The following is a 23,597-nucleotide window of genomic DNA, read 5'->3' on the forward strand; positions in this document are numbered from 1 at the left end:
GAGTGGAAGTCCTCCCCTCTTAAAGGATGCTGACTGGGGGATTCTGGGAGTGGAAGTCCTCCCCTCTTAAAGCATTCTGGATGGGGGATTCTGGGAGTGGAAGTCCTCCCCTCTTAAAGCATCCTGGCTGGGGGATTCTGGGAGTGGAAGTCCTCCCCTCTTAAAGGATCCTGGATGGGGGATTCTGGGGAGTGGAAGTCCTCCCCTCTTAAAGCATCCGGGCTGGGGGATTCTGGGAGTGGAAGTCCTCCCCTCTTAAAGCATCCTGGATGGGGGATTCTGGGAGTGGGAAGTCCTCCCCTCTTAAAGGATCCTGGATGGGGGATTCTGGGGAGTGGAAGTCCTCCCCTCTTAAAGCATGATGAGTGGGGGATTCTGGGAGTGGAAGTCCTCCCCTCTTAAAGCATCTGGGCTGGGGGATTCTGGGAGTGGAAGTCCTCCCCTCTTAAAGGATCTGGATGGGGGATTCTGGGGAGTGGAAGTCCTCCCCTCTTAAAGCATCCTGGATGGGGGATTCTGGGGAGTGGAAGTCCTCCCCTCTTAAAGCACGCAACCTGGGGGATTCTGGGAATTGAAGCTGAGTTCTCACAAGGAACTAAACCACAGAAGCTTGTAGATTGAGCCATGTTCCCGCTGCAACCCAGCCAAGGGTCCCCCCAGTCCTGGGGCGGCTGCTGGTTGTTCCCCCCAGAAGCCCCTACTCTTCCCATGGCCTCCCCCCCCTCCCTCCCCTCATCCCATCCACTCCCAGGCCAGAGGATCCCTGGCTTGAATTCTGTGGCTGGAGATGTCTCCCCTTGGCTCAATCCCGGATCATTCGCCCGTCATATTGGCTCGGGCTCGAGTCTGGAGTTCTCAGCCGCGTGCGAATCCCCGCAGCCACCCTCAAGATCCGTTCCCACGATCAGCCAAGTCAGAGATTGCCAGACGCCAGGGGGAAAATTCCAAAGCCCATTTCCCTCTCCAGCCCTCTTTCCTGGTCGGGGATGATGGGCGTGGGTAGGGCTGTTGCTGGTATTCCGGCCTCTGCGGGGGTCTCCCTCCCTCTCTCTCTCTCTCTCTATACCCCTCCTCTCTCCCTCCCTCACCAAGCGCCGCCCCCTCCCCTCCCATCCTCTTCTCCCCCCCCTCCCACTTCAGGAGGCGGCTGGCCACTCGGCGCTGCTGCTGGAGGCGAGGCGGCCGCGGATGATGGGGCGGAGGAGGAGCGGTGGGGCGGCGGCGGCAGCGGAGCGCTGATCGCGGAGGGGAGGCAGGCGGGCAGGGGGCGCGGTCGGTCCGGCGGGCGAGCCCAGAGCCCCGCGGCGAGGATGGGGGCGCCCCCCGCCGCCCCCCGGCTGGCCCTCCTGGCGTTGCTGCTGGCGGGTAGGTGGGCCTGGAAGATGCGGTGGGGGGTCTCGAGAATCCGTAGAAGGGTCTCTCCGAGCCCCCTCACCATATTGAGTAAAGCCGGCCAAAGAGATGGGGAGGGGTCTTTGCCTTAAATTCAAGCTTGGGTCTTTCTGGGCTCCTTCCCGCTCGGATTTTGGGGGGGGGGAGCAATAGGGTGGGGGAATGACGAGGGGGAGCATTGGGGTGTTGCCTCCCCTTGAAACGTGTCCCCCAAATCCACACAGAGCATCCTTAGAAGAGATGCGGGGAGAGGTTCGCGCTAAAATCGCAGCACGCCCCCCCTCACCCGCCCAATTCCAACCGTGGGGACTGGAGGGGGAAGGGGCGGTTGCGGAAATCTCGGGGTTCTCTAGATTTAGGGGAGGGGGCGGCGGATAAAGGGGTCTCCCCCTCCCTAGCTGTCAATCAGCGTATGATAGGGAGAATGCGATGGAGTCCCTTTCGCCGGGAAAAGGCGGGGGTTCCCGGGAGGGGGGTGGGCGGCCATGGGAGCCAAGAAGGGGAGGGGTCCTACTCTCTCCCCCCCCCCCAACTTCCTCAGCCGCTAGTCCTCAATCGGACTGGGCTACAAAGCCCAACATCCCCAGCCAGGACAGCCGAAGGCGCCGGGTTTTTAATACAAGTTGGCCATCATTTCACGAACGGGATGGGGGGACTAGAATTAGAGGGAAGGGTCCAAGAGGAGGAGGGGGCGGAGGGCAGCATCCCCACGAATGATTTGTGGTTCCTGACCATGTGCAGAAAATCCGCCCGCCCCGCCCTCCACACACACATACACACACCTTTTTCCTTTTTGGGGGGAGGGGGGTGCGGGACGTCGGGATTCTGGGAGGGGTCTTTGCAAAGTGGGAGGGAGGCCTGTATTTGGGGGCAGGGGAGCGGCTTGTTTGCTTGGTTGCGACCCCCACCCCACCCCCAGCAGGTGAAAAGAACCCCCCCCCATGGGTGTGCCTCAGAGAAGGGGATGGAGACCACTCCCCAAAAATGGGGGGTCCACAGGTGTGCCCCTCCCTCAGGCAAGCCCCTGCCTTCCATCTTTTTTTCTTTCCGTTTTTTCATCCTTCCTTCCCTCCCTCTCTTCTTTCCATTTCTTTTCCTTCCTTCCCATTCATCCTCTTCCCTTCTTCCTTCCTCCACCTCATATTGTCTTCTCTTTCATTTCCCTCCCTCTCTCTTTTTCTCTTTTCCTCTCTCCTCCTCTTCTTCCCTGCTTCTCTCCCTCCCTTCCTCCATCCTTCCCCCTTTTATCTTCTCTTCCTCCCTCTCCTCCCTTCCTTCTCTTCCTTCCCTTTCATTTCCTTTCCTCCATCCCTCCATCTCTCCTCTTCTTTCTTCCTGCCTCTCTCCCTCCTCCCCTCCTCTTTCCATCCTTTTTTCCTTTTCTCATCTCCCTTCTTCCTTCCTTCCTTCCTTCATCCCTCCCTCTCTTCATTTCCATTTTCCTCTCTCCATTTCTCCTTCCTCCCTTCCACTCTTCTTCCCTCCCTCCTCTTTTCCTGCCTTCCTTCCTTCCTTCCTTTTCCTCCCTTCCTCCTTCGTTCCTTCATTCCTCCCTTTCCTGTCCTCTCTTCCATTTTCTTTACTCAATCTCTCCTCCTTCTTCCCACCCTCCCTCCCTCATTTTCTTTCCCTCCCTCCCTCCTTCTTCCGCTCTTTCCTGTCTCTCTTCCATTTTCTTCACTCAATCCCTCCTCCCTTCTTCCCACCCTCCCTCCCATCTTCTGTCGTTTCTTCCATTTTTCCCTACATCCATCCTCCCTTCCTTTCCTCAACCCGCCTTCTTCCTCCCACCCTTCCCTGTCCTCTTCCATTTTCTTCCCTCCATCCCTTCTTCTTTCCTTTCTCCTGCCCTCCCTCATTTTCTTTCCTTCCTTCCCACCCTCCACCTTTTCTCCCTCGCTCTTTTCCTTCCCTTGCTCCTTTTTCTTTCCTTCCCCTTCCCTCCATCCCTTCCTTCTTCTCCTGCCTTTCTTTCCTTCCCTCCCTCCTTCCCATCCGTTCTCCTTTCCTTTCCTTCCTCCCTCTCTCTTTTCCTCCCTTGTTCCCTTTTTTCCTCCTCCCTCGCTTCCTTCTTTCTCCCCTTCCCTTCCTTCCTTCTTTCCCTCCTCCCTCCCTCCCTGCCTCTTTCCCCCTTTTTGCTTCCTTCTTTTTTTCCTTCCTTCCATCCCATCTTTCCTCCCTCCCTCCTTCTTCCTCCCTCCTCCCTTCCTTCCTTCTCCTGCCTTTTCTTCCCTCCCTCCCTCCTTCCCATCCGTTCTTCTTTCCTTTCCTTCCTCCCTCTCTCCTTTCCCCTTGTTCCCTTTTTTCCTTCCTCCCTCGCTTCCTTCTTTCTCCCCTTTCCTTCTTTCCCTCCTCCTCCCTCCTTGCCTCTTTCCCTTCATTTTTTGCTTCCTTTTTTTTCCTTCCTTCCATCCCTTCTTTCCTCCCTCCCTCCCTTCTTCCTCCCTCCCTTCCCTTCCTTCTTCTCCTGCCTTTCTTTCCTTCCCTCCCTCCTTCCCATCCATTCTTCTTTCCTTTCCTTCCTCCCTCTCTCCTTTCCTCCCTTGTTCCCTTTTTTCCTTCCTCCCTTCCTTCCTTCTTTCTCCCCTTCCCTTCCTTCCTTCTTTCCCTCCTCCCTCCCTCCTTGCCTCTTTTCCTTCATTTTTTGCTTCCTTCTTTTTTTCCTTCCTTCCATCCCTTCTTTCCTTCCTCCCTCCTTCTTCCTCCCTCCTTCCTTTCCTTCTTCTCCTGCCTTTTCTTCCCTCCCTCCCTCCTTCCCATCCGTTCTTCTTTCCTTTCCTTCCTCCCTCTCTCCTTTCCTCCCGTGTTTCCCTTTTTTTCCTTCCTCCCTCGCTTCCTTCTTTCTCCCCTTCCCTTCCTTCCTTCTTTCCCTCCTCCCTCCCTCCCTGCCTCTTTCCCTTCCTTCCTTTTTTGCTTCCTTCTTTTTTCCTTTCCTTCCATCCCTTCTTTCCTCCCTCCCTCCCTCCCTCCTTCTTCCTCCCTCCCGGCCACACCTCCTGGCGAATTAATCCCTCTTTACTACGGAGAGAATCCAGAGAATGAATCAGGCCGTGTGGGGAATGCTGCTATTTTGGTTCAGGCGCAGGGGTGGGAATAAAGAATGGTATATTTTTTGTATCCCCCCCCCTCTCCTTGGGAAAAGCCCCTTGGGGTCCCCACTCCCACAGAGGCCTGTGTGTGTGTGTGTGTGTGTGTGTGTGTGTGTGTGTGTGTGTGTGTGACCAAAGTGGGGGGGGAGTCATGGGGAGGGGGGAAGCCAGAGAGAGACCCCCCCCCCATGTCCCATGTCTCTGTTTTCCTTCCTTGCAGCCTCTGAGTCCCATCCTAGTTTCCCGGGTGACCCCAAAGTATCGGGACCCCTCTGGAGGAGCAGCCAAGAGCCCCCCCTTCTCAGCAGCCATCCCCCGATGAAAGAGCGTCCATCTCCCCCTGGGCAGACCCCCAGGTCGGGGGGCAACGTCTCCATGGCCCAGGTGTCATCTCTGCAACCGGCCCAGGCCAAGGAGTCCCAGCTGGTTCCCCCCACTCTCCCTCCCACCCGTGTCTGGCAACCTGCGTGGGAGCCCAAAACCCAGCCGGTTCTCTGCCCCGGCTGCTCTCGGCGGACAGCGCGGGAGATGGCAGGGAGTGATTCACACCCAGACCCTGGCACGGAAGATTCCTCAGCCGCCCCACGCGTGGCTCCCCCAGGCCGGGCAGAAGACGCCACTTGGCGGCTTTTCGACCGAGGCAAAGCCGGGCCAGGCAGCCAAGAAGACGTGGGCAGCGGAGACCCCCATGCGAAGACCCCTCTGAATCGCGGGTGGGCCACAGCGCATCCACCACGCGATTTCAACCCGCTCGGCCGGGAGAGAGATCTCCTGCTCGAACCCACGCGATCAACGCACGACCCACAAACAACTGAGACCTTGCGAGGAGCCGGGGGTGTCCCGGGCCCAAAGGAAGAGACCCCCAGCCACAGCCCGAACCTGGAGACCCTCCCTTCCATCGCGCCCCCTGCCGTCAAAATCAAGCAGACCCCTTCCTCCGACCCGCTGGCCTCGGAGATAATCGACGTCGATTATTATGACCTTTTCGACGGAGGCGCCTTGCGAGGGCCTGGCATGGACTCCACCAAGGCGAAACCCCCCGTGGACAAAGGGGTCTCGTGGCCCTTCCGTGACCTTTACGACGAGTTCAGCCCTTTCGACGAGTCAGATTTCTACCCCACGACCTCCTTTTATACCGACGGCGACGAGGAAGAGGAGCCAGAAGAGGAAGAGGAGGAGGAAGAGGAGGAGGAGGAGGCAGGGGCCGCGGAGGAAGAGGAGGAGGGGAAGGACCTCCAGGTCCCAACGCCCACACCCCCCAAAATCCACAGCAAACTCCCCGGCGCAGAGCCCACCGCCCGCCGCTTTCTCCATCCCCCGTTACAGACCTTTGTCATTTCGGGGGCCGGCGGACGAATCCTCTCCGGGCCAGTTTCAGGGGATCCAGCCCGGGAAACGGGCGTCCCGGAGAACGGCACCGAATGCCGCGTAGGCTACACCCGACACAATGCGACCTGCAAATCAGTCTGTGACACCTTCCCAAGTTATTGCCACAACGGGGGGCAGTGTTACCTAGTAGAGAACTTGGGCGTCTTCTGCAGGTGAGTGGGGGGGGAGGCTGGAAAAGGGCCTGGGGTCCCTCTGGGCTGCCAGATTTTCCGAGGGGAAGATGGGGGGGTGTGCGATACGGACACACAGACACACACACCCCACTTACCTTCAAGCAGTAGAAACTAGGTGGGGTGTCTTTTAAACTTCGGGGGAAGGGTTGAATATGTGCACATCCGGGGGGCATTTGAGACCTATTTTTGCTGGGAAAGGGTCATTCGTAAGGGGGGGGCTTCCCTCTCTGGTCTTCAAAACACCCCCTCCCTTATGGTTCACAGGTGTACATTCTCCATGTGTTTGTCTCCCAGGTAAATGGAGTGCAGAAAGCAGTGTGGGACGCTGCCACCACCCTACGCTACCCCAGCAGAGAGAGAAGGAAAGAGAGGAGAGAGAGAGAGAGAGAGAGAGAAGGAGACAGAGGGAGATAGAAAGGAAGAATGAGAGTGGAAAAGAGAGGGGGAGGGGGAGAGAGGAGGGGAGAGAAAGAGGGAAACAGAAGCAGAGAAACAGAAAAAAAAATAGGAGGAACGGAGAGAATGGGAGAGAGAATGAGATGAAGAGAGAAAGAATGAAAGAGAAGGGGTGAGGGAGAGATGAAGAATGAGTGAGAAACAAAAAGAGAAATGGAATGAGGGAGATAGAAAGAGGGAAAGGGGGAAAGAGAATGAGAGGGGGAGAAATAGGGAGAGAGAAACAGAAAGAAATAGAAGAGGAGAGAATGGAAGAGAGGCAGAGAGAGAGAAAGAGAGGTGAAAGAAAGAATGGGAGAAAGAATGAGAGAGGAAGAGAGAATGAGGAAGGGGAAAAGAGAAGGAGAGAGTGAGAAAAAGAGAAAGAAAATGAGAAAGAGGGAGAAAGAGAGAGGGAGAGAGAAAGAAAGAGGAGGGGAAAGAGAAGTTGAGAGAGAAATAGAAAGAAAGGCTAAGAGGAGAGGAAAGAAAGAAAAGTGAAAGAGAGGAGAGAGAAAAAGAAAGAAAGAGAGAGAGAGAGGAGAGATAAAGGGAGAAGAAGAATTAAAGAAAAATGGAGAGAATGAGAACTAGAGAAAGAAGGAGAGATGGGTGTGAAAGAAAAACAATAAAAAAGAGAGAATGAATGAGAGGAGAGTGAGAGAAAGGGAGAAAGTAACAGAGAAAGAGAAAGAGAGAAAAACAGAGAAAGAGGGAGATGAATATTGTAGTTCTAGGCCCTAGGATCTCTGGGGTCTCCTCCTTGAGCTGGGGGTTAGATTGGATGACCTCCCAGACCCCTTCCAACTATTCTGTTCATGAAAGCACCTGTCTCAATTCTCACATGGAGCTGAGACACACACACACACACATACACCTTGTTTCAAAAGCACTCTGCACATGCTCGGGAGTTCCTCTTTGCCGCCTCTCTTCCCAGAGGTTTAATTGATGTTGTGAGCCATTAAAAGGAGACAATTAAGGAGGGAGGGGGGAACTTGGGGTCGGGGAGGGGTATTGAAACCTCTCCCTCTTGAGACCCTCCTTGGCCGGGCGGGGAAGAGAGAACCCCCCTCCCTCTTTCCCCAGAGGGAATCTCTCACCCTTCCTTTCTCCCCCCCCCCCATCTGCGACCAAGGGAGGGGGTCCTTTGACAGCCCCCTCCCCTCTGAAAATTCTGTCCCTTGATCCCAAAAACCAGGAACAAAGATGATAGTGGCCATTTTAGAACTCCTCACTTTTGACTCCTCCCCCCTCCTGTGGGAAAAGACCCCCCAACCCCCTTCAGCTGCCCCCAGACTCAAAATGGGGCTTTTGAGGGTCTCTTCTCAGTGGGCGGGGGTCAGACTGAACCCAAGAGACCTCCTCCCCTTTTCCTCCACCCCTATCTTGGAAAGGGAGGGGTGTCACCTTGGACCTCGTCCCCTCCCAAATGTCCAACTCCCCCCATCTCAATTCCTCTGGACCTCAGACCCTCGGAAAACGCCCCCTCCTCAAATAAGCATTCTGGGCCTAACATGACTGCCTAGTCCTTCTGCTGACACTCACACACACCGAGAAAGAGGGTGGGACAGGGATGGGGGATCTTAAGGCAGGTAGTCCTCAATTTACGACAAAACACGAGTACATTTACATCGCTAAGCGAGGTAGGTAGGTTTTGCCCTGTTTAACGACTTTTCCATCCCAAATCCAACGTCGAGGCAGGGCCGCCTTTGACTTATGATGGCAATTCCACCCCAAAGCGAGACGGTGGTTGAGTTTTATCCCATTTTACGACATTTCTGGCCATTGTTGTTAAGCAAATCCCCGCGGTCATGAAGTCAGTCACACCGCCATTAAGTGAATCAGCCTCCCCGCCCCCTTGAGTTTGCTCATTGGAATGTGGCGAAAGGGGAATCATGTGGACACAGCAACCGTCCTAAGGACGAGTCACTTGCCAAGAACTCTTGATCGCATGACCATGGGAATTTCGCCCCGGTCGTAAGCGTGAAAAACAGCAGTTGGTCACTTTCTTCCACGCCGTTGTAATTCGGGCAGTCATTAAACAAGGACTCCCTGTACCAGACCCATGAAGGCACGTACTTCCCCCTTCCTTGGGAGTACAGACCCCATCTTTCTCTCCAGCAGGGGACAATGGGAGGTGTAATCCAACCTATCCAGCTTTTGCGGGGGGGGGGATTTGGAGCCCCTCCCTGGCCCGGAGGCCCCTGCCCTTTATTGGGGTGCTTCAGAGCCCTATATTGGGGTGTCATGCCCCCCCCAAGTCCTACAAAAACCAGGGTGCAGGGTCCCTCCATCAGAAACGGATCAAAGGACCCATAATCCACCAATTTGCTTTCCATTGTGCCCCCTCCTCTTGGGACCCACAGTGTGAGGGGGGAACTGCTGCCTTGCTTCTACTTTGGGGGGGGGGGACACAACCCCTCCCCAATCTAAAGCCAATACAGGAAGTCCTCGACTTACGGCCACCGTCCATCCCCCGCCCCTCTCAATTTCCACTATTTGGTGAGACATTCACTAAGGGGGTTGTGCCCCATTTCATGCTCAGTTGTTAAGTGAATCACTGCAGTGGCTAAGTCAGTCACCTGGTTGTTAAGTGGATTGGGCCCCCTCCCCCCCCCACCCCCCGGACTTTTCTCATTGCAAAATGGGGGGGGGGCGAACCTTAACCCTCTCTCCCCCTCGGGATGCTGCGACCGTCATAGGTACGAGTCAGTTGCCCCGCGTCTGAATTTGGATCGTGGTGCGGCTGCGACGGTCGTAAGGTTGAAACGAACGGCCCTGTGTCGCTTCTTTCAGTGCTATGCTAACTTTGAATGGTTATTAAATGAACGGTCGTAACTCAGGCTCTGTGCATGGAGCCCATCCTCTTTGCAGATCCCCTACCCCTAAATTCCACAGATAGGGAAGACCTCCCCCCCCCCCACTTCCTCCCAGAAGCAGGCAGATGGTATTCGGAGTTGTCCTCCAGCCTCCCCCTCTGACGGAATTAGGTCAGCGCCATCCAAAGCCGTTAATCCGCTTGGTCGGCCAGGCAGAACACGGTCAGAAATGGAACCCAGATCTCCAGATCCCCACGGGGAGATCCTGAAGCCGGGAACAATGTGGATTTTGCAGAGATCTATTGGCGGGGAGTTCCGTAGATTCCCAGTAACTCCAGCCAAGAGGGAAGATATATAGAATGCAGAATCAGAGTTGGAAGGGACCACAGAGGTCTTCTAGTCCAACCCCCTGCTCAAACAGGAGAGCCTATACAGGAAGTCCTCGACTTACGACAGCCTGTTACAGTGACCATTCCAAGTTTCAGCAGCACTGAAAAACGTGTCGCATGATGGCCATTCACATTTACGACCACGTAGCCTCCCTGTGGTCACAGGATCAGAGTTCAGGCTCATACGTATGACAGTTCCAGTGCCATACGACCCACTCTTGCGACCGTTGGACGAGCCACATCAATGGGGAAGCCTGGTTCATTTAAAGACCGGGTTGCTAAGTGAGACATTTGTGAAGGTAGTTTTGCCATGATTCACTTAACAACGGTGGCCAGAGAGGACATTTGAAGGGGGCAAAACTCAAGACGTAATGAATGTCTCACCTAACGACTGAAATTTTGAGCTTGAATGTGGTCGTAGGTTGAGGACTACCCATTTAACAACAGGCACATTGGCACCCTATGTAATAACATATAAGATAAGAAGGAAATATATAAATCCGAAATACCAGGATGAATCTTAGATAATATTAATATTATATTATAATATGAATTTAAGATCTGTCGCTTTTTCCATCAGTCTCCTGAGCATAATACAAGTAATCCTCGGACTTATGACCACAATGAAACCCAAAATTTCTTTCGCTAAAATGCAATGGTTGTTAAAGAGTTTTGCCCCGTTTAATGACTTTCAGCCCATCACGTTTAAGCAAATCCCTGGTATTGTTAAGTTGGTCACACTGTCCTTAAGTGAATCTCCACCGTGGCAAAGTTAGTCAGACGGTCGTTCAGAGAATCGGGATTCTCCCATTGTCTGTGCTGGCTGGAAGGTCGCAAAAGTGGATCACATGACCCTCATAAATATACGAGTCCATTGCCGTCTTCATCACGGGGATGGGGCAATGGGCGTAAGTCTGAGCAATGGGCCGAAGTCACTGTTTCCAGTGCCATCTCTCTCCTAACTCTCAACAGTCACTAAATGAACTGTCATAAATCGAGGACTACCTAGAATCCTTTTGGCCCTGTTAATCCAGAAAAGCGAAAAATAAGGAGATGTCTAGTATACTAGTCCTCGCTTAGTGACCATTCGAAGTTACAACAGCACTGAAAAAAAATGACTTGTTATTCTCACTTATGACCGTTGCGGCATCCCCATGGTCAGGTGATCCAGACTGAGACCCCCTTGTCATGTGACCCCCCTTGGCAACCTCCTGATGAGCAAAGTTAATTGAGGATCCCAATTCACTTAACAACTGTGTCACTCACTTAACGACAGTGTTGATTCACTTAACAATGGTGGCCGGAACAAAGGTGACAAAAAGATACAAAACTCCCTTCCCTGCTGTCTCACTTCACGACGGAAATGTTGGGCTCAGTGGCGGTCGTAAGGAATGGGATACCTATAGCGGCATTTCCAATTGGAGATTTTATATAATGCCAAATCTTTTCACATACGTCACAAAAAATGTCCTAATAATTTAATTTAGTTTTAGTTTTAGCTTAATTTAGTTTAATTTAATTATTTTGCTTTATTTTTTTATTTAATTAATTTAATTTACTTTATTTTAGTTTACTTGAATTTAGATTTATTTTATTATTTTGTTTAATTTGATTTCGTTAGTTTAGAATAGTTTAAATTAAATTTAAAAAATTAAATTATTTTAAGTTTTTATTTTTTGTTTTTTATTATTTAATTTAATTTTGTTAGATTAGTTTAGTTTAAATTAAATTAATTTAAAAAATAAATTGAATTAAGAATGTAAAAAATAAATTAAATTAATAATTTAAAAAATAAATTGAATTAATAATTTAAAAATAAATTGAATTAATAATTTAAAAATAAATTGAATTAATAATTTAAAAATAAATTAAATTAATAATTTAAAAATAAATTAAATTAATAATTTAAAAATAAATTAAATTAATAATTTAAAAATTAAATTAAATTATTTTTTTAATTTTTTAAAATATTTTTTACATTTTTGGATTTTGATTTAATTTTTTTATTTTAATTCAATTTTTTGATTTGATTATTTCATGTTTTATTATTTACATTTTTCATTTTTTTCATAATTTTTTCATAATTTTTCAATTTTTTTTAAAAAAATATTTTTTCCCCATTCCATTTAGTTGCAAATGGCGCTACCCCTCTCCTCTGGATGTGAATTTTACACGGGCAGGGGAGGGTGAGGGACAAAAAACCGTGTTGTTGTGCTATCTTACAGGCCAGCCAATCCAATCTGTCGCCGGCTTCTGTCCTTAAGATAGACTGCCTCCTTCCAGGGCGGCGTTATTTGCATCCCTAAGCAGAGGGAGAGAGAGCCAGAATGGGGGATTGCGCGGGATCTGTCCAAACGTTTGCCGGTCCTTCCCCCCTTAGATGCAACACCCAGGACTACATCTGGCACAAGGGGCTGCGCTGTGAGTCCATTGTGACCGACTTCCAGGTGATGTGCGTGGCGGTGGGCTCGGCCGCCCTGGTGGTCCTGCTCCTCTTCATGATGACCGTCTTTTTCGCCAAGAAGCTCTACCTACTCAAGACCGAGAACCTCAAGCTGCGGAAGAGCAAGTGAGTGGCAGGGAAGGAGGGTGGTGGGTTGTCCCCAGCAAAAGGATGTCCTCCTTGATGTAGCCCCTTCTCCCTCCCTCCCTCCCTCTTTCTTCTTTCCTTGCCTCCCTCCTTTTCCTTCCTTTCCTCCCTCCCTCCCTCTTGCTTCCTTCCCTCCCCTTTCTTCCTCCCTCCCTTTTCCTCCCTCTCCTTCCTTCCTCCCTCTCATTATTCCCCCTCTCTCCTCTCTCCCATTTCCTTCCTTCCTTTCCACATTCCTCCCTCGCTCCCTCTCCTCCCTCCCTTTCCTTCCTCTGTTGTTTCTTCCTTATTTTCCTTCTTTCTCCCTCTTCTCCCTCCCTCCCCTGCTCTCTTAACCTCCCTCTCTTTCCTGCCTCTCCTTCCACCCTCCCTCTCCTCCCCCATTTCCTCTTCTCTCCCTCCCTCCTATCTACCCCCTTCCCATCTTTCTTCTTTCCTCTCCTTCCCCCCTCTCCTCCTTCTTTTCCTCCCTCCCATCTCCTTCCTCCCTTTCTTCTTCCCTCATTCCATTCTTCCTTCCTTCTTCCTCCCTCCCATCTCCCTCTTCCCTTTCTTCTTCCCTCATTCCATTCTTCCTTCCTTCTTCCTCCCATCTCATCCCTTTCCACTTCCCATCTTCCTTCCTTCCTCCCCCTCTTTCTCTCCTCTCTCTCCTCCTTGCACTCTCCCTCTCTTTCCTCCCTCTCCTCCCTTCCTCCATGATCAAAGGGGTTGTATTGTCAATTAGAGCCCCTCTCTTAAGGGTCCAGAGGCGGCAGGCAGAAGTTATTCTGGGCAACAGCTACCCATTGTGCCTGGAGAAACATGAAGAACAGTTGCAGGAATTTGTTGATATGTAGTTTAGTGAAAAGAAGGGTGGGGTGGGGACATGATAGTGTTTTCCCAAAGCTGAGGGCACACCCCATAGAAGAAGGGGGGTCAGCCTGTTCTCTAGAGCACCTGGAAGGAGGACCAGAAGCCTGGAAACTCATCAAGGAGAGAAGCAACCTGAAACTAAAGAGTGAAGACAATTAACCAGTAGAAGGACTTCGCACCAGGTGGTCCATCCCTGGAGGTCTTCAAGAAAAGATTGGACAAGCGTTTGTCCGAAATGGTAGAGGGTCTCCTGCTCGAGCAGGAGGTTGGAGTAGAAGACCTCCAAGGTCTCTCCCGCCTCTGTACGTCAACAATTCTCTACTATATTTTCTGTCACCAACATCTTCTGAACCTTCTGAACTCTCCCTTCGACCTTCTCCCATCCATCTCCCACTCTTGGAGGACTGGAAGAACTCCAAGGTCTCCCTTCAAAGTCTTCTGCTCTTCATCCCCACACACGGTGTCTTCCTTCCTCTGAAGATGGTGAGGCCCCAACCTTCCTTCCTCCGTAACTCTGGAGCTAAACCTCCATCCACCTTCCCAGGTGCCTTCTTCAAAAACTGGCCGATGTAAGAGGATCTCTCCATTTGGTCATGGACCAAATTTTCCGCTCGGTTGTTCTCAGCGCTACACCGGAGGAGACGTTTTCCAAGACAGCTGTTAGCAGCTGAGCTCCCTAGAGATCCATCTTCTCCAGTCTCTGATTTATGGACGGACCTTCTGCTGGGCAAGATGCCAACTTGGCTGTGGATAAGATGAAGAGGCCTCGGTTGTTGATGGCTGGTTGGTCTTCAAGCTATCAATTTCCAGGATAAATCGTCCGCTGTATTCCGCCAAGGAGCCGAATCACCTTCCTCTCCGAGAAGCAGAATGTTGCAACGAACTTAAAAAAAGGAGAAGAGGCGGGAAGCGTCAAACTCAATTTTGTCCATTTAACTAATGTGGAGATGGTTGTCCACCACGTGGGGAAGTGCGCCTAGGTTTCACGTCCCAAGGGCTAGGCGCCGGGCGTGCTATTTTGAGACGAGAGAAGCCATGCTGAGCCATCAAGGAAAGTTCACACGAAGAGCTGGTTTGGGTGAAGACTTAAGGCAGCAGACTAGAAACCGAGAGACTGGGAGTTCTAGTCCTGCCTTAGGGAGGAAAGCTGGTTGGGTGACTTTGGGCCAATCACCAGGAGGTAGCGAATTCTAGTTTTCTTTTGGCATAAACATTGACTAGTTGACTTTGGGCCAATCACCAGGACTTCTAGTTCTGTTTTAGGCATGAAATCAACAGGGCAACTTTGGACCAATCACTAGGAGACTGGGAGTTCTAGTCCTGCCTTGGGCATGAAAGCAAGTGAGCATCGTAAAAGCTGGACGCCTGACCCCAGGACACTAGAAAACCTGGATAAAGCAAGTCTACAAACACAGGCCATCCTCAACGTATGACCACAATTGAGCCCCAAATTTATGTTGCTAAGTGAGACATTTGTTAAATGAGTTTTGCCCCATTTTATCACCTGTCTTGCCTCTTTTGTCAAGCGAATCACTGCGCTTGTTGGTCACACGGTTGTGAAGTGAACTCGGCTTCCTCGTTGCTCGTCAGGAGGTCGGAAAGGGGATCACGTGACCCTGGGACACCACAACCGTCATAAATACGAGTCAGTTGCCAAACATCCTAATTGTGATCACGTGACCAAGGGGTGGGTGGGGAAATGCTGGAAGTGCGAATACCGGTCATCCGCCTCTTTTTTTCCCAGCGCCGCCGTAACTTCGAATGGTTTCTAAACGAACTTTTCTCGGTCAAGGACGTTCACACCATGATTGGACTAGATGACCTCCAAAGTCCCTTCCAACACGGGTCATGGGTTCAACCTGTCATTGGGTTTGGCGTGAAGGCCCGGAGCACGCCCAGCTTTTGGGGTCAAAGCCTACTGGCTCGGGGTCTTGGATAGTCCTCGGATATAAGACCGTCAATCAATGAGAATCGAGCTTGGAAGGGACCTTAGAGGTCTTCTAGTCCAACCCCCCATTGCTGGTTGCACGTTCATAGAATGCCTTCATGGAAGGCCATTGGTGGGTGAGGGGAGGCACCATTTTCTCGTTCCCCAGAATACGGAGTGCTCGCTTTCTCTCCCCCCCCAGCCCGGTCTAGATCCGAACCAACCCCCTCTTGGCAGATGTGGGTTGTGTTTCCTCCCCCCCCACTTTCCCAACTTCTCAAACTCCTGAGGTCCAGCCTCCTCCGTGCAAAGAAGAGAATGTCAAATTTGGGGGGCCAGTCATCTGTGACATTCCCCCCCCCCGGTCAAGTGGGGTGGGTAGAGATTGAACTATCCGTGCGTAGAAATTGGCAAATTCCATTTCTTGCGAAGATCGTGGGAGCAGCCTGGCTCGTCCTCCCTCCCCCACCCCTCCCACATTCCTCCTTTGCTTCTGTTGGGACTTGCTCACAGATGCAAATGAGCCGTTTCCCCCCCCCCTCCTGCGACCCCAATGCAGGACCCCGATCCCCCCTCCCCTCCCTCCCCCCCCCATCCCTCCTTTTTGCCGAACCTGGGAGAATTTCCACAAAGTCCCTCCGTAGTTTTGTTTTGCAAAGGGACATTTGAGCCCATTGAGAGCAGATGGTGCATTGTCTTACGGAGGGGAGGGGGAGGGTTAAGGGACTATGGGGAGGGGGCATCTGGGGAGATTCTGGCACTGAGCACTGTGGGGGGGGGCGAGGGGTCAAAGGTCAGGGGAAAGGGAACAAAGCCGGCTGCAATGGAAAGATTCCCGGTTCCCACGGTCAGTGGTATTGAGGGGAGTGGGATGGGGAATCGGGGCGTTGAAAAGGCTGGTTTGCCAGGGGGGAAAGAAGCTCTTGGGGGGCCAGCGATGGCTTGAATGCAAAGCTGGAAGGGTGGGTGGGCAGGAAGGGGGGGCTTCATTCATGCAGAGAGAAACCCACGGATGTTTTCGAAACCTCTCAGTGTTGCCCAGAGAAAACTTTTTAAGGTTTTCCTATAAAGGGGTTTGGGGTTCAGGAAAGAGAAACACCTCCCCATCCCCTAAAAGGGGGCATTTGAGAAAGACCCCAGCCCCTCCAAAGGTCTTCTACGATTTACCCATCCCACAAAGCAAAGGCTAATGCAAATAGGCTTCGACTTACGACCGCCATCCAGCGCCCCAAATTTCTGCTGCTGAGCGAGATGGTTTGAAGGGAAATTTTGGCCCCGTTTTATGAACGTTGAATTATTCGTTGAATTGGTGATTAAGTCAGTCACATTCGTTAAACGATTCACTTTGGAGGTCAAATTAGTCACACGGTTGTTAAGTTGTAGGGGAGGGGAGGGGAGGGAGGGAGAAATAGCGAAACAGAAAGAAAAAGAGAATGAGAAAGAAAAAAGATGAAAGCAAGATATGGAAAGAAGGAAGGGAGAAAGAGAAGGGAGGAGAGAGAAAGAAAAAGAAAGAAGGAAAAAGAGACAGAAAGAGAAAGAGAAAAAAGGATCAGAAAGAAAAAGAGAAAGAAGAAAGGAAGGAGAAAGGAAAGGAAGAAAGGGGGAGGGAGAAATAGAGAGAAAGAAATAAAAAGTGAGAAAGAAAGAAAAAATGAGAAAGAAAAAAGATGAAAGAAAAGGAAGGGAGAAAGAAGGAAGGAGAGGGAAAGAAAAATAGATGGATAAAGAGACAGAAAAAACACAAAAGAGAGAAAAAGATCAGAAAGTAAGAAATAAGAAAAAGAACGAAAAAGAAACTAACAAACCAGAGAAATAAAAAACAGAGATGGAGGGTGAGAGAAAGAAAGAGAAATAAAAAGAAAGAGTGAGAAAGGCAGACACAGAAATAAATAAATAAAGAGAAAAGAGGAAGGAAGGAAAGAAAGAAGGAAGGAAGGAAGGAAGGGGAGGGAGGAGGGAGAAGTAGAGATAAACAGAAAGAAAAAAGAAAGAAAACGAGAATGAGAAAGATGAAAGAAGGAAGGAGGAAGAAGGAGAGAAAGAAAAAAGGAAAGAAGGAAAAAGAAAAACAAGAGAAAGAGAGAAAAAAGGAAAAAGTACAAAAGAAGGAAAAAGAAAAAGGGATAGTAAAGAAAGACAGAGAGGTGACAGATCTTTGAAAAAAATTGTGGTTCCCCCCCCCCAAAATGTTTTTTTTTACACAAACACACACACACACACACACACAGAGCTGTGGGATCTCTGGGTGGCCTCCCATCCAATCCAAACTAAGCCTTGACTCTTCTTATTAGCTTCTGCGGACCAGCCAGGAATTGCCGCTTCAACAGCCCAGAAGGTTTGCACTCGAACCACCGGCCTTCTGCGTATGCTCAGAGGCTCTCTCTCTCTCCTCCCTACGAGACCATGAAAGAGTCTCTCTGGAGTTGGCCATTCTCCTCCTCCTCCTCTCTCTCTCTCTCTCTCTCGCTCATCCTTTGCTCTTCCCTCTGCAGATACCGAACCCCTTCGGAGCTGCACAACGACAACTTCTCCCTCTCCACCATTGCCGAGGGATCGCACCCAAATGTAAGGAAATTTTGTGACACCCCGTGTAACCACTCCCCCCACGCCCGTGCATTGGCTTACTATGATAACATTATATGTCAGGTAACGTGTCTTCTTCACCTCTCCCGTCCTTTGGCATGCCTCCTGCTGTCCCCCACCCTCCCTTGCCTCCGTTGTCCCCCACGCATGCTCGGCTTGGCTGCTGCTGCTCTTGGTCCACTCCTGGGAGGCTGCACCTTAAGGGGATCCATCTGGGTTGCCCCTTCCGAGGCTGCACCCTCAACGGATCACTCCGGGCTGCCACCGCTTAACCGAGTTTGGTCAAAAAACATTGAGATGTCTGCGGTAAGATGGAAAGTCCAGCTAGTCTGTCCCGGTTTCCGAAAGGTTCCCTAATTAATTCGTGAGCCTCGAGCCAAATTTCAAAAGAAATCCAGTCATTTATTAGGAACAAGATTTAGGCAATACCCCATTTGCAGTCGGGTCTGATTTATACGGGCTTGTATTGATTTAATTTACACTTTGCTCGGCTCTTAGCAACTCTTGACTTTCCGCAAGTACAGATGTAGGTGAAGATAAGAACAAGGCAGGACAAGGAAGAGGCGGGAACGAGAAACGGCCAAAAGCCGCCTGGAGTCCTCCGGGATTGGGCAGCCTATAAATCTAATAATCTAATAAATTAAATTAAATTAAAAGTGGGCGAGAACAAGGAGGACTGTGGGGTCCTCGGTGCTCTCTGAGCCGGTTTTTTTTAACCTGCAGACGCTCCGTGAAGTTAGTTAAAACAGTGAAGAACCAGAAAGGGGGGGGGGATTTGGATCTCGGGGAGTATCGTGTTCCAGCTGAAAGTCACCTAAAAATAATCCAGAGCTTCAATTGCACGATCTCAGCCATCAATTTTTGGACCAAACTCTGTGACACCCCTGGTAGGTTGCCCGGATGTTTTAGAGGTCCAAAGTCTGCCTCCCTAAGGGTGATTCCCTTCCCACCCACCCCACCGCTTATGGGGCCCTGCATGACATTGGACCACGAGCAACGCAGCACCCCTCTCTCCCCATGAGTGTTCCTCCTCCTGGGGCTTCCGATCCTCACCTGGTCTCCACGAACGACCAATTTCTCTTAAAAGCTGTTGGAGGTGGCGGCATCGCGACCTTAATACCCGTTGCACCCTATATTCAGCATGTAGCACCCCCTCCTACTAGGGGCTTCAGGGGAAGCTGGGGCTGCCCAAATGGCATCTTTCCGAATTTTTACCGAGCTCACAGGACGCCTGCTTAGGATTCTTCCTTAGAGGGCAATCCTTGACTGCCTTGGCAATTGCATTCGGACAAGTTCCTCTCGCAGCTCCAGAGCTATTTTAGGGATCTTGCATTAGATTGAGGGGTGTGATCAAGATGTGGGGAAAAGAAGATAGGCCCACATTTTCCCTCTAAGAGCCGAGGTGGCGCAGTGATTAGGGTGCAGCACTGCAGGCCACTTCAGCTGACTGCTATCTGCAGTTCAGCGGTTCAAATCTCACCGGCTCAAGGTTGACTCAGCCTTCCATCCTTCCGAGGTGGGTGAAATGAGGACCCAGACTGTGGGGGTGATATGCTGACTCTGTAAACCGCTTAGAGAGGGCTGAAAGCCCTATGAAGGGGTATATAAGTCTAACTGCTATTGCTATTGATCAGTTCCCCCCCCTGAACTGTTTCAGAGATGTTGTTCCCCCCCCCTCTCCAGGGAGGGAGGTTGGGGGAGCCTGCCCACCCCTCTTCAGTCTACCCACCCTCCTCTTTCCCCTCGCAGTGCTGTGGGTCTGAGCCCCCTTCCACAGGGCCCGTGTGTCTCCTCCCCCCTGTCTGCTTGTCTCCATTCTCCATCTGTGATATCGTGGTGGATGGCTGTGTGTACCTGGCCAGAAGCTACACTGGATGAAGTGGGAATGGGAAGTGGGAGTGGGTGCGGGGGAATGTTTGGGGGTGGGTGGGTGCTGGCTGCCTCCCTTCTTTACAGTTGCTGGTGTCCCAAGAAGGAGAAGGGAGGGGAGGAGAGGGAAGGGAGGAGAAAAAAAGGAGAGAGGGCAGAAGGAGAGGAGAAAAAAGAGGAGGGAAGAGGAGAAGAACAGAAGAGAGTATGGAGAAAGGAGGAGAGGAGAGGGAATTGAGAAGAGAGGAGAGAGAAAAAGAGAGAAAACGGAAGGGGGGAGAGGAGAAAAGAGAAGTTGAGAATTAAAGAAGAGAGAAGGGAGGAGAAAAGAGGAGAGGAGGGGAGGGGAGGGGAAGAGAGGAGAGGGGAGGGGAGAAGAACAGAAGATAGAAGAGAAATGGGAGGGGAAGAGGGGAAAGGAGAGGGAAAGGGAGAGGAGAGGAAAGATAGGAAAGAAAGTAGGACACAGAGGTAGGAGGAAAGAAGGGAGGAAGGAATAGAAAGAGAGAGAGAGGGAAGTAGGAAGGAATGAAGGAAGGGAGGAAAGGAAAGAGAACAGAAATTGCCTCCAGAAGTTTTGAAAGCCCCAACACTGGAAGTCTTTAAGAAGATCCTTAAGATTGCCTGGAACGGCATAGGGTTTCCTGGTTCTACCACAAAACCGCGGACGGCAAAATCGCGGTCGCCGAAAGCGCGTATGTGACGTCATCACAGCGCGACGAAAAAGATCGAAAAATGTAAAAATAAAGCTAAAACCTTCCCCTAACCCCCCAAAACCTAACCCTAAACCTAACCCTAAACCTAACCCTTAACCTAACGCTAAACGTAACGCTAACGCTCTAACCCTAACCCTAAACCTAAACCTAACCCTTACCTTTATGTGAATCGGCTTGCTGTAATTTAATTTTTATTTCAATTTTTCGATCTTTTTCGTCGCGTTGTGATGACGTCACATACGCGATTTCGTCGACCGCGCTTTTGTGGAACGCGCTTTTGACTGGTCACGGGGTTTCCTGCCTAGGCAGGGGGTTGGACTAGAAGACCTCCCAGCTCCCTTCCAACTCTGCTATTGCATAGAGTGCTAGAGAGAGGAGAGGGGGAAGAAAGGAGAAGGGAGGGGAGGATAGGGAGGAAAGAAAGCAGGAACTGGAGAGGAGACAGAGGGAAGGAAGAAGGAAGGAGTGGAGGAGAGAAAAGGGAGAAAAAGGGGGAAGAAAGGAGAGAGGGAGGAGGAGGAGAGAACAGGAGGGAAGACAGAGAGGGGAGGATGGGGATGGGTTCAGAGAATAAACCAACGCATGGGCATGTACACAACCGCAACGCCGCTTCCGGAGCTGTTCTCGGAGCCGACCCAAAGGCTGCACACGGCTTGGGTTGTAAAAATAAAAAAAAATAAACTGCACTTCGGAGGGCAGTGATTGGCTGCTCTTTAAAGCAGCACTGTCCTTTCCTGGGAGGGGAAAAGACAGTGCTGCTTTAAAGAGTTGCAATGCAATTACATGTTTGTCCTCCGAGGGCAGTTTTCGGCATCGAAAAGAGAAGCAGGGTGCAAGTACATATCATCCTGGCTAGGATATATATATACAGGTACTCCTCACCTTATGACCACAATCCGGCCCCCGCGTCTCCTATCGCTAAGCCAGACGTTTTCTTCAAAGTAAGCTGTGCCCCATACTATGACCTGCCTTGCCACGGAGGTTGAGCACATCCATGTCATTATTAAGTGAGTCACATGGCCATTAAGTGAATTGGGGTCCTTCCTTGAAGGAAGGTCGCGAGAGGAAGATCACGTGACCCCCCGGGACACCGCGACCGTCATAAATACGACCCGGTGGCTGAGTGTCTGAAGTTGGATCGCATTTATGGTCATAAGTCATTTTTTTTTTCCTTGTAACTTTGTACAATAAAACTTTGTAACTTTGGACGGTCGCTAAATGAGGACTACCTGTACTAAAGGCATGAAACTGCTTGGGAGATATTCTGCCCTGTTTTGGGGAGGAAATAAACTAGAAGCAGAGATTTCTCCCCCCCCCTTGGCAATTTGAAGACACATCTACTACAACTCCCAGAATTCCCCTGCCGATATCAAGAATGCTGGGCGTTGAAGTCCAGACACAAAGCAAAGGCGGGACGGCCGTTCTTTTGAGCTGTTTCTCAACCTTCGTGATTCGGAAAAATGGGTGGGCTTTTGGCTCCCAGAATTCCACAGTTGGCATGAGGAATTCTGGAAGCTGAAGTCCTCAGTAGCTTGGTTTGAGATCCCGTTTGAAGGGAATGGGCGAGTCCCGTGTGACCCTCTCCCCACGATTCGTTCCGACAACACCCAGAAACTAACTGATCTTTCTCTCTCCCACTCCCTGTCCCGTCCCCATCCCCCTCATCCGTTTAGGATGACCCCAGTGCCCCCCACAAACTCCAGGACCCCTTGAAATCCTGCCTCAAGGACGACGAAGCCTTTAACATCCAGAATTCCACCTCGCCCAAGCTGGATAACAGGAAAGGCAACCCGGACGATGCCGAAGTGAACTGTTTGCAGAACAATCTGACTTAAAAGATCCGACGGAAAAAATAAATAAAATAGAGCCGGAACAAAAGACGGTGCCGTAAAGTGGGTGGGTGGGTGGGTGGGTGGGTGGAAATTAAAGGGGAAGGCAAAAGCAAAATTGGGTTGCACGAGAGACCCTCCCTCTCATCCAGAGTGCAATTTTTATGGGTTTCCGTTCGATTTTTAATTTCTTTCCCTCCCTGCCGACATCATCGCATGCTTAGATGTATCTCGTACGGGAAAAAAAGAAGAAAAGGAAAGCTTATTAAAGTGAAACAAAATGGCCTGAAGACAAGTCCGCTCCCCGCTTTCCCTAATGAATGGTGTGCATTGATTTATTGGTCTCTTCCTGTCTGTATATATATATTGCCCAGGTTAGTTGGCTTTGCCCCTTCTTGCACCTCCCCCGTGCCCCCCTCCCCTCCCCTGTGATTTCTAACCCTTTGCTGCGGCTCGACTGATTTTCATTTTTCTGTTTTTAATTTGTACTTCACCCAGCCTTCATTTTTCTTTCTTTCTTTCTTTCTTTGGAGAAACCGGCTTAAAAACATGGGAACAAAAAAAAAAAAAGTGAAGAACTCGAGCTAATAATGGTGACGATGATAATAATAATAATAATAATAAACATTTTTTTAAAGTTACACCGTTGCTTGGATCTCTCGCGATTTAGAAATCAGGGGAATGGGAAAAGGGAGGAAGCAAAATGAGCCATGAAGGGGGATGAACAAGCATCCTGGCTAGGGGATTCTGGGAGTTGAAGTCCTTCCCTCTTAAAGCATGATGGATGGGGGATTCTGGGAGTGGAAGTCCTCCCCTCTTAAAGCATCCTGGCTGGGGGATTCTGGGAGTGGAAGTCCTCCCCTCTTAAAGCATCCTGGCTGGAAAATTCACATGACCGTCAGAATCTCGGTTTTAGCCCAAGTCTGTCCATCGTAAGTAAGGAATCAGTGATAAGGCTCTGTTTTAGGCCCAGTACATCTTCAACAATGATTTGGATGAGGGGATAAATGGGGAACTCATCAAATTTGCAGATGACACCAAGCTGGCAGGAATAGCCGACACTCCAGAAGACTTAAGGCTTAAGATACAGAAGGATCTTGACAAACTTGAACATTGGGCACTATCTAATAAAATGAAATTCAATGGTGGAAAGAGTAAGGTTCTACATTTAGGCAAGAAAAAAGAAATGCACAGGTACAGCATAGGTGGGACCTTGCTCAATAGGAGTAACTGTGAAAGGGATCTTGGAGTCTTAGTGAACAACCATTTAAATAGGAGCCAGCCGTGTGCAGCAGCTGCCAAAAAAGCCAACACAGTTCTGGGCTGCATCAACATAGGGAGAGAATCAAGATCACGTGAAGGGTTAATACCATTTTATAGTGCCTTGGTAAGGCCACACTTGGAATACGGCATTCAATTTTGGTCACCACTATGTCAAAAAGATGTGGAGACTCTGGAAAGAGTGCAGAGAAGAGCAAGAAAGATGATTAGGGGACTGGAGACATCTGAGGAACGGTTGCAGGAACTGGGTAGGTCTAG

At 50.5% G+C, this 23,597-nt stretch overlaps 1 protein-coding gene across 4 annotated transcripts; it reads left to right on the plus strand.

Moving 5' to 3' along the window:
- Positions 1-1,140: 1,140 nt before the first annotated feature.
- Positions 1,141-22,131, plus strand: CSPG5 (chondroitin sulfate proteoglycan 5). Of its 4 annotated transcripts, none has more exons than XM_014064070.2 (5): positions 1,141-1,365; positions 4,702-6,022; positions 12,067-12,255; positions 17,554-17,707; positions 21,903-22,131. In XM_014064070.2, the coding sequence occupies exons 1-5, from the start codon at positions 1,311-1,313 to the stop codon at positions 22,062-22,064; spliced, it is 1,881 nt and encodes a 626-aa protein (XP_013919545.2). In that variant the 5' UTR covers positions 1,141-1,310; the 3' UTR covers positions 22,065-22,131. The 4 variants fall into 4 exon arrangements, with proteins under 4 accessions (XP_013919545.2, XP_087568481.1, XP_013919542.2 ...); XM_087712355.1 differs by having other exon boundaries at positions 17,554-17,626; XM_014064067.2 differs by lacking the exon at positions 12,067-12,255.
- The last annotated feature ends 1,466 nt before the right edge of the window (positions 22,132-23,597 follow it).

The sequence above is a fragment of the Thamnophis sirtalis genome, unplaced genomic scaffold (assembly GCF_051295495.1).
Source record: "Thamnophis sirtalis isolate CommonGarterSnake01/CBP01778 unplaced genomic scaffold, rThaSir2_p1.2 scaffold_4, whole genome shotgun sequence".
Lineage (NCBI taxonomy): Eukaryota > Metazoa > Chordata > Lepidosauria > Squamata > Natricidae > Thamnophis > Thamnophis sirtalis.

Excerpts from the sequence above, each read along its gene's own strand:
- CSPG5 (XM_014064070.2), top strand. The coding sequence starts at position 1,311 with ATGGGGGCGCCCCCCGCCGCCCCCCGGCTGGCCCTCCTGGCGTTGCTG. Across the intron at positions 1,366-4,701 it reads CCTGGCGTTGCTGCTGGCGG|CCTCTGAGTCCCATCCTAGT; the intron begins GTAGGTGGGCCT and ends CCTTCCTTGCAG. Across the intron at positions 6,023-12,066 it reads AACTTGGGCGTCTTCTGCAG|ATGCAACACCCAGGACTACA; the intron begins GTGAGTGGGGGG and ends TTCCCCCCTTAG.